Below are 11012 nucleotides of genomic sequence, written 5' to 3' on the forward strand. Positions count from 1 at the left end.
ATACAAAAAAATAATAAAACGACACTGTTTTTTCAATTTTTGAAGTGAAAAGAATAGTGAAAATGAGGGTTATGAAAATATTATGCAGGATGTTAAACGTTTAACGAAGTATGGACTTCAACTATCAAATCATCCGCTGTGCATAAAGAAAACAATAAACTGTTATATCACCATAACATGTATGATAGTTTTTATTTAATTAAATATAAGTAAAACAACGAAGTGACACGAACAATATAAGAATGGATAACGCGTCCGAGAATTCCACTGACTTGTTCGAGGAAAGTGTTTGGTACATCACAAGTACCTCTATCGCCATGATTTCGTTAGCTATTTGTACAATTTTGGGGAACATTTTCGTTGTTCATGCCGTTTTTGAAAACAAAGCACTGAGGATTGTTCCAAACTTTTTCATTGTGTCTTTAGCTGTAGCGGATATGCTCGTTGCTGTACTTGTAATGCCTTTTCACATTTCCACCAACATTACAGGAACCTGGATATTTGGGCAGGTGGTCTGTCAAATATGGCTCACGAGCGACGTCTTCCTTTGTACTGCATCTATTTTAAATCTGTGCGTAATCGCGCTTGACAGATACTGGGCAATTCACGATCCCATCAAATATGCACAAAAAAGAACAATTAAACGAGTTCTTATAATGATTGGAATCTCTTGGACTCTCAGCGGACTCATATCTATACCCCCTATTTTCGGATGGGGTGGAGACGATTCGGAAAATGTGTATGATCACAATAACAGGTCTTGCACTCTATCGTCTGACAAAGGGTATGTGCTTTATTCCGCATGCGGTTCATTTTATATTCCTCTGGCTGTAATGACGTTTGTTTACGTACACATTTATATAGCCACGCAACGCAGACTTCGTCAGCGGACGAAGGCAGTGAACAAAACTAAATTGGCCATGATGAACAGCTCGAAGTTAAAGCCGAATTCTATGGGCGGGCTAACGAAAAAAGAAAGACACGAAAGCGACAGTACACACGAAGAAGCAAATGGTTCAAACAACATTGATTGCAAAAACGATTTGGAAAGTAGTTCATCGTTAGAAGAAAAATCCAAACCGTCGTCAGAAGCAACAACTCCGGCGTTACAAGTAAAAAATGGTCGAACGCGAAATGGGTCGTGTTTATCAAAACGCAACAGTGTCAAAAGAAACCGGCAACTAGATATCGCACGCCAAACACGCAACGGGTCGAATATCACTAATATCTTTGAAGAGAGGCAGAAGATTTCTTTGTCTAAGGAACGCAAGGCTGCTCGAACACTGGCAATAATTATGGTCACCTTCGTCATTTGCTGGATACCGTTCTTTCTGATGTATCTTATCCTACCGTTTTGCGATTCTTGTACCCATCCCGGCATCAAAATTGAGGTCCTTTTCGTGTGGCTAGGCTATTTGAACTCCGCTTTAAACCCCATTATTTACACGGTGTTCAACATGGAATTCAGGAAAGCATTCACAGGAATTATTCAGCGATGTCGTGGAAAGGTAACTGGTCGGTCTGGCATGTTTAGAACGTATGTGTAGAAATTATCAAATGCTCCTCATTGACTTTTAGCATTGACTGTTTATGGAGTGTTTATATGTAAAACTTACACGATAGATTATTTGCATAAGTTTTGTTGTTTATACGGTGCTTTTACTTATGACTTTGATACGACCTCATTGATATGCATCGACATTTTAATTAATTGCCTCATATTGCGCAATCGCTTACGTTTTTTGTGTAAAAATAATAAGAGAGTCTATTAATAAATCATGCACATAATTCCCATCGTTAATTTTTATTTTATTTAAAAGAGTATTTTTACAAAATATGTCTAAGGTCAAGTCCTGTTAATTAGTCATAGACATGATAAGAATGTATGTACGGGCAAATGGACGACCTCAATCTAAAAATACCATTAATATACAAGCTGATACGGAACATTATTACGCATGGTTCGTTAACATACATGGGGTCGACTTAAGCAACATTCACAAGGTCGCAAGGTTTATATTTGTATGTTTGTAGGTTTACACAAAATGACATTTAAGCATAATCATGTCGATTTGCTACAAACAAACAACGTTAAAGTTGTCGATTTATTTCACAATATTTCTCTAACGCGTTTTATTTTTCAAATCTCTCGTTTAAATGTTACGTGTTGTTTGCAAGGCATTGTTATGCAACGAACATCATCAGGCTATCAGTATAAAAGGTATTGTTTCAAATCAAACAAATACTGTACATATTGCAAACAATAGCAATTATAACAACACCATATCGGGAAAGAAGGTTTTCGGTCAAGAAGTTTTTAACAAATAGTATTTTATAGTTTAGGACCAGTCATACATACGTAACAAATTCTAAGTCACGTGTATATAAAAGAGAAGTTTGTATTTCAACGTAATTACATACTTAGACACTCCATCAATATTCTGTATAGTTGAATTGTAATTAATTAAATATGGCCGCCGTAAAGAGGACACACGATTTAGCCGGTTCCAGCTTTGTAGGTTAAGAATCATTTACCGGTAATGACGCAGCTGTTTCATTGTTTTGTAGCGCTATACACTATAGCCTAAAGGTGTAAATGTCAGCCAATGACTTGTTACCATAATCACGCAGCCATAGCATTGACAATTGAAGATAGCATTATGAAAGTCCATAAAGATATCGATGGCAAACTATTATTAAGATTTGAAGTGCTAGTTAGCGTGGGTTAATGCATACAAGCTAAAATTATTTATGGCTTTTTAAGGCTGTAGGTATAGTTGTGTGGTTGAACGTAAGCTTTGAGGTATGGGTGTATGTATTGATGCATGTCTGATTATAAGGCCGTATTAATGGTTGTTTATTTGGATGTATTGATGTTTGTATTTTTACGAATGCCTCAGGCGTGATCGCGTAGATTCGTTCAAATCAGATCAGACCTTCTAGTGTTTGACATGAAATTCAAAGTAATAATACGGTTTCTGAGTTCTAAACGAGCTATGTAAATACCAACAGTCTGTGTCCATTAAAGCACACAACTTGGTAATTGCATTGTCAAAATTGACAGAACATTAGATGTCGGTTGCAAAAAATTTAGTTTTCAACATAGTTGTGTTAGGAATTGTGTTAGTAATGATATTAATAAAGGAAAATTTCACTGTTACAGGTTGAAAATAAACTTATAAACCGTGTGACTTCTTGTCATAGTTTTTGCGGTTAATCCAAATTGTAACTAAACAATGATGAACAATTTGATTTGCAGTGTCAACGTGATATTTAAAGCGAGTGATAAATTTCAGTGTCAACATTATTGCACACTAGCCTCACCCAATTTGAATCAAATCAATAAAATGTAGCTTCATTCAATAGAAATTAATCACGCCGATATAAAATTGTTTGGTTGTTTTTGTTGCTGAGCCAAAATTGAATCTGATTGGCCTAAACTGATTCAACACAGACCGATGGGGATTTCTGTTTTGGAGCAGAAAATAATATGTTATTTAAATGTATCTTGAAATGTATTTAAAGTATTGTCAACAACTACTTCTTCTTAAATCTCACAAATTACACTTGCGTGATAATAATAAACTAACATGCATCTTGAAGCGATTTTGCTACAAAGTAAAAACTTTGATTATGACGAGTGTAATCCTCGTATTTGTAAATTGATCATATGCAATTTAAACAAATCGTGCTGAGTGTTACATCTACTTGGGCGAATTCATAGCAAGCCCGTTTGAGTTAACACTTTTTCCAATCAGACAATCTTGCAGTGTTTCAAGTTTCCTCCGAAAGTAAAGAAGCCATACCTCTATCATAGAAAGCTATTATATTATCTCACCGTCCTCCATCTCGTTAAACAGCCCACATGTCAGTTATGGATAGTGTAACTCATTTTTATTTTATTAGCAACATCCATGAACTTCCGAGCCCTATGTTCAACAGATCTTGTCAGGGAACGTTACGAGGCATTACTTGATAATGTAATAATTCTTCAATTACCTGATGATAACCGGTAGCCTTTTATTATATTTCCATCTCGTTAGGCACTGAACTGTTTTGGGACATGCCATTATTTTAACATTTTATTTTGCACATACACATGGGGACAATAAACCACGGAACTATAGGAATTTTAAGACAGAGTTCAATGAAGAGACATACGTGAAGTGTAATAGAATAAACTGAGCACAATGTTGTGCCTTGACTAATTTCTTCTGCAGTGTTGCACATATAAGTATGGAAACAGGACGTTATGAATGTGAACCGAAAAATGAACGATATTATTGTCTGTCAGACGTGTGTCGAAAGTTTCAACGCACTAAACCCAAATGAGAAAACGAAGTTCTTGCTGTCAGATGGGTGCTTCATAAACACAAGTTCCAGAGCATGTCATGGCATTTTAATGAAGCGACGCAACTACATATTTGTATATACGATTCGTTTAATTTGTGCGCCTATTCAATTGCGTACCAAAAAGTGAAATACCTTGTAACCCATAACTATTAAACTTTGTATAAAGTACTACATGTAATTGCAGTGTCTCCTATTGTATATTATTGTTAATGTTGTTTTTTTTACAAAAAAAATTAATCAGTTTAAAAATGTATTTTTAATTTATCTCTGGTAGGTCTCATTAATACCTTTCACACGTGTTGATAATAACATTGGTTCAGTACAACTGAGGAGGAGGCATTGTGTATTTAAGACGTAAGGAATTTTGTAAATAATAATATTTTTTGTTTTAAATTACCACTTTAATATTATATGTGTTGATAATTTCACAACGTGCAAATAAATATTATTGTGTTTGTTTGCACACTTATGTGATTTGTCTTTGACAAATATAATTAAAAAAGGTTTCTATTATTATTTGTTAGCATTTGAACTAAGACAATGATGTTCGACAATACATGTTCAAGCTGTTTGAGCGGTAAGCAATCGATTTGAACATATAATATTAATGAAAGTGCAAAACATTTATAATACAAACGTCTTATCAGAGAAAACGAACGTTTGCTCTGCATGTTTATCAATCCATCTAAATATTGTTTCATATTTATTTGTGTTATTGTGAAAGTTAAACTACCAAAGACACAACTTACAACCATGTATATCAAACGGGAATTTGATAAGGCCCGTATTCGTGAATTGGAAAACAACAGCATTTAAAATACTCGTATATTATGGGTTCTGCACCCGAAGAAACTCTTTGAAATCAAATTACGCATGTATAAAACAATCTGCTCTAAAATTAAAAAAAAACTTCGAAACAAAACTGATAACAACGAAGTGCGACGGATAAGATAAAGATAAGATAATTTTCTGATAGAGTTATCGATCTGATGATTTGTGTTTTATCGATCTGTTTCAGAATGTATGTCGTGCAATGAACTATGATATTTTCGTTGGATTAACTTTATTGACAAAGTTATTGCCATGCGACTCAAAGGCATTCCCCAAAGAGGGTTTTCTGCAATTGTAAGAGAATGATTTTGTTATGTTGTAAACTATAATGGATCGTGGTGAATAACATTCACTGTAGAGTAAGTTTTCATTAAGTTTCCATGTCTTTATAGTTCAACAAGTACTATGCTTCACATGATAATATATATATATATATATATATATATATATATATATATATATATATATATATATATATATATATATATATTATCATGTCTTTCCGTTGTATAGGCCCTCTTAATGAAATAATACGACTTTTCGAAGTGAACAAATACAAAGACACGCAGTTGTTATATGTTAAGCCATAGTTAAATGTGTATTCTTGGACATAAAAAGGAAAACTGCATTTGAATCGGCAAAGTTTTGACAAAATACTGGCTAGATTTAGCTACCTATAGTAATCTGTTTCATGTACAATTGTCTCATAACATCGGCCCTTCTAATTGGTTGCTAAGATTTTTTACTATGCGCATGTGCTTGTTCTAAAAAAATAACTTAATGGAAAAACGAAACTCTTGCTCAAGTTGTTCTTAAAATATTTTTTACATATTATTAAAAAGAAGCTGCATATAAAACATTTGATGAAGGTACTATTAATCCATAGACAAACTTACATAATTGTTTGTAACGTAATTAAAAATCATATCATCACCCTGGAATAAACATGACCTAATTTCGAACGAACACCGGAAATCAGCAGAATGAGAAGCTGAATGATCGTCGCAATTGTCATCAAATAAATTACAGCTTCTAGTATATATATATATATATATATATATATATATATATATATATATATATATATATATATATACACATATATACATGATTTTCGTCAAGATTTTTATTTCATGAGTGCAAACGGTACACTAGTTTGAAAAGTTCCGTTGTGTGTATCGTTTGTTTATGTGATACAATGATTATATACACAAATGGAGGCTTGAACAAGATTTTTTCACAGACATAAAGGAGATACCTACGAGTTAATTTTGTAGGAGGAAGAGCATGATCCCATAAGTTTATTCATAATTGTTAAAAATACCGTATTTTAGAACTTTTTATTTTTGTCGACAATCTGGTTGAAGGTCCCTTTAAACACTTCCCAGTCTCTCATCGTTTGGAGTCAGAAACTGTTAAATCTCATTCTGTTTAATCGTTGGTCATTTTCATTTCATATTCATTGATAAGCCTTGGGTAACCTTTTTTTATCGAAAAGTCAATGTATGTGATTAAATATTGTTAAATAAAGATTTCCAATACATACAGAACATTTGCTAGTTGTGTTTTGTTGAATTTAATGAACGGGCTATCAGATCAATTATATGTATACGAGTAGTGCATTAAAAATAATATTTGTTTGTAAAAACGATATGATAAAAAACATATTTTACCGAAAATGAGCAAAAACCACCATTAAGTGTTGGTTCAGACGGCAAATCGACATAAGCCGATCTGAAACAGTTACTGATTGGTAAATTGAGTATTGCGTAAGAATGTGATGTGGCGACTTGTTGCGTGTAGCATACAACATGGCAGAGGAAGCGAATATATTAAAATTCAAAAATTCACGAAACTGCTTGATATTTAATATTATATAATGTCATTTACTTATAAACATAAAAGAGATTTTCGCAGCAGTAGAGACACAGTTTTTTACCTTCTGAGCTTTTATTGATAGCGAGAAACAAAAAGCTACATTACATGTTCACATCAAACACACAATAATAGATTAAACGGAATTCCACCACTTAAGAACGGTCAATGCAAAGCCTTAAGCTTTAACTCCATTTTAAGGGGCTACCAATCTCAAACTTGGCACATAATTATCGACAAACATTATAGTGTTAATACGAATCAACCGTATATCATAACGATTTATATCGCATGATATTTCAACAGTAAGTGTTCTAGATTGGAAGTTAATAATATAAACATATTATTAGGATATCTTCAAGATAAATAATGTTGACTAGCTAAATCTCCTGTTGCAATTTACTGAGGATAATGCGCCCTATTTCATCGCAAATGTCCAAATTTAAAATATAGGTCCCACCAGAACTGATGCACAAATTAACTAATATAATACTGGCGGGGAAATCAAACTTTACAACATGTAAATGTTCGCACCCATCGGGCGCTAGTAAATGTACATATCATAGCATCGTGTCAAAAGTAGTAGGTAGGAAGGGGGAAGGTGGCGGTAACGCATCCATTTAACTTACCGCTACACTGCCATTGTGACGGTAAACACTAGATAAAACAACAATTGCAGTATATTTAATGATGAATGCCACTAAACACGGAGATATGTCACTGTTTTTAGTTGTTTAACAATGGAATTATTTCCACGGTTTCCCTTACACCACGGTTTCCCTTACACGTGTCGATGACTCTTTGAATTGTCAGAATTTTATTCATATACATGGATCGAATCTTCAGTGCTCGTATACTAAGTAAATGCTTTAAATTACGGTGCATTAACAAATCTTTTACAAAATAGTTATAGCCTATTCAAGGAAAATAACTGTTATGGTATTTTATATTTAAAAAGACGGTTGTAGTACTGTGAAGAACATGTTATTGATCGTTGCTATAATATAGGTTATAACTCAAAGATCTATAAATACACACATATTAGCAACATTTATTCGGACCAATAGAACGTATCGGAAATTCTCGCCGCGAATAAGAGATCTTCATCACGTGATATCAAGTGGACAGTCGAATATGTCCCTCTGTAATCTGGCCATATTATTCCCTATGTCCGCCCGCTTGATTTGTTCTTGACTTCGCACACTTATACTGAAAATATAAAAACACAGAGGCGTTCCGATATTTATAGTAGCGTTGATATATTAAAACCGATTTAAAAATAAAACATTATAGATTTGAAAAAAAATATGTGTATCTGAACTAATATTAAAGTGATATATGGGCATCTAACAGTTTATAGGTGTCTATCGCATCCGTTGTTTATTTTTGGTGTTTTCACTCCATATACACCTGTTTTTGTTAATACAGCATCAACATATTAAAACAATATCCCGGACAGAGAAAAATATTGCATTTGAATATCAACCGTAGTTTCGCTTGACAACTGATCATGCATGTACAACGTGAACCTAAATTTAGTTTTAGTGCAGATTCGTTTATACGACACAAATACACAATTTTTTTTACGGACCATTTCGGCTTACAGGACTGGGTGAGTCACGTAAAATATTGAATATAAAATATATTTTTATAAACAACTGGTAGCAAGACGAGTTACAGACAATTGATCTGAAACCACATTTTAACTTACTCTTTTGGCCTGTAAATTCTTTTCAGATCAATTCAACAATGAAAATTGCCCATAATATCACTTTTAAGTTACAATACGTATTTATAGGGTTTAACGCCGAGTTAGATTTTTACACCTTTTAATACGTTTAAAAACTAAATATTTTTTTGGAATTAATGAATTAAGTAAAAGTATAAAGGTGATCTCGAAGTCGTTAGAATATAACTTTGTGCTTTTCACTAAAATATGTTCGCATGCAAAAATACCTTCCGAGATTTCATGCCGAATTTTTGAAAGTATATATCTTCCTTTTCCTGAACAGTATTGACTCTGTACAAATACTTCTGATTTACCTATCATTTTTTAGGAAATGTAAAAATGTACACGGCTACAAAACTTTTTACGTGAAAAGTCTCGGAGATATTTATAAGCTTATCTTTGTAATATTTCAGGCCGATGCAGATTTTCTCATTAAAACGTGTATATGCGCCTTTGCCCTCAATGTCACTATTTTTAATTAACATTCCATGTATGAATATTTAGAGGTTACATTGAAAGATGTAGCCGAAAAAAAATTAAGCGATTTAAACTGAGGTTTTTCAGAGGATATTTAGTAGAGACACTTCCAAAGATTTAAGGCCGTGGGATACTTTTTTTCATGAACAATTGTTATTTTATTAAAGTTTCTTAGTCAAAATTTAAATTTTTCATTTTAAATTTTACATTACAAAAACTAAAGGTTTATCAATTATAAATAAATTATAAAAATTTAACTAATTTAAATTTAACCGTTATCCGGCGATGTTCTCTTTATTTCCTTACTTATCTTTTTGTTTATTTAATTTTCCAAATAATCTGTTAATTTTAAATAAAATTGTAAAACAGGAAATAACTACTTGCATATCGAGTTCGCCTTCACTTATTACGGATTTTCATAATAGTTTATCGTACCCTATCAAAATAAAGCATTCTACAGAGATTGACTCTATCCAAGTGATAGTTCAATATGAAAATAAACTGGTTTTCGTTGGTAGAATAGTTCCATACGAGTGCTAGGAACAATTGTCTCAAGATGTTTGTATTTTACCATCAGTTACTTATCCAGATATAGAAAGTTATTTGATTTTCACCCAAATCATTTTAAGATTGATGATTTGAATGCGTAGAAGTCCATTGAAGCTGTGAAGCAGTTGTGCTCTGGATGAGTTAGAGACAGGGTAGCTTTCTGACAATGACAGTTAGAGTAAAAGCTAAGGTTAGTTCTTGGACTTATGACACTGCATAAGGGCTAAATACAAATTAATGTGTTAGTTCTAAAGTTAACAATGGAGGAAAATTAACACCGTGCTGGGTTTAATCCAAGCAATATAATGGTGCTCTGACATATGACTAAATTTAGTGGCTGGTTCTCGTAAACGCATACTTCATTTCCCTGAAACACAAGCATGCTTAGATAAATTATTATATAATACAAATTCTAATAGGTATCTTATATACAAACAAGTAGCGATCTTATTGTGTATTTTTTTATTTAATTGGTTTGCATTCATATTTTGCATCGTTGCTAGACAGCATTTTATGCAGTGTTTTGTTTGTTTATTTACTGGTTGTTCACTCGCAGCGATTACGAGTGAAATCTTTGCAGCCATGGGTGATCACTATACCTGACGATGCTTTAGCTGCCGCCCATGGCGACTGAATGACTGAGATTGGTGAGGCATGCACCTATGTAGCTGCTCTTTTTATGTCAATAATGGCAGTCATAGTAAGAGACTCCTCTACAGCAACAAAGGGTCCCTGTAAATGGAGGCCACCATTGGCAAGCAAACAGTACTTTACAAGAAGGTCAACGACATCGAATTCACTTCAAAGAAATTGGAAGAACGTCGCTGATGGACACCAAATGGGGACAAGACCATGAGTAAATGGCAAGTGATCGGATTATGGATGTTTTGATGGCTGAACATGAAGGTGTGGCGATTATGGACAGCGGACTTTTTATCACTACCCCTTCCAAATAAACAACAACAACATTTCTAGGTGCCTCCCCTGATTGGATAGTTGTATTGTTGTGTCCCGTTTAGAAATACAATGTCAATTCAATATAAGGTCGGAATCTATACAAGAAGGAAACTGCAAATTCTTTACAACTGACGATGTTAAACTAAGCTTAAATAAATCCCATGCCTACTGATATCATGTGCAGTTGCAAATGAGCATAACAAATAATGACATGACTTATTTTGTTGTCTGGACAAGTAAG

General features: G+C 33.4%; 1 protein-coding gene across 1 annotated transcript; it reads left to right on the forward strand.

The window, feature by feature from the left end:
* Positions 1-242: 242 nt before the first annotated feature.
* On the forward strand, positions 243-10448 carry LOC127864015 (tyramine/octopamine receptor-like). The gene is made up of 2 exons (XM_052403681.1): positions 243-1508; positions 10371-10448. Exons 1-2 carry the CDS (start codon positions 243-245, stop codon positions 10446-10448), a joined length of 1344 nt encoding a protein of 447 aa, XP_052259641.1.
* Positions 10449-11012: the final 564 nt, after the last annotated feature.

Source organism: Dreissena polymorpha, unplaced genomic scaffold, assembly GCF_020536995.1.
Source record: "Dreissena polymorpha isolate Duluth1 unplaced genomic scaffold, UMN_Dpol_1.0 chrUn082, whole genome shotgun sequence".
Classification (NCBI taxonomy): domain Eukaryota; kingdom Metazoa; phylum Mollusca; class Bivalvia; order Myida; family Dreissenidae; genus Dreissena; species Dreissena polymorpha.

Bases quoted from the DNA above. Each gene is read 5' to 3' on its own strand.
- LOC127864015 (XM_052403681.1), top strand. From the start codon at position 243: ATGGATAACGCGTCCGAGAATTCCACTGACTTGTTCGAGGAAAGTGTT. The intron at 1,509-10,370 runs GTAACTGGTCGG...GTTCACTCGCAG, and splicing joins TTCAGCGATGTCGTGGAAAG to CGATTACGAGTGAAATCTTT.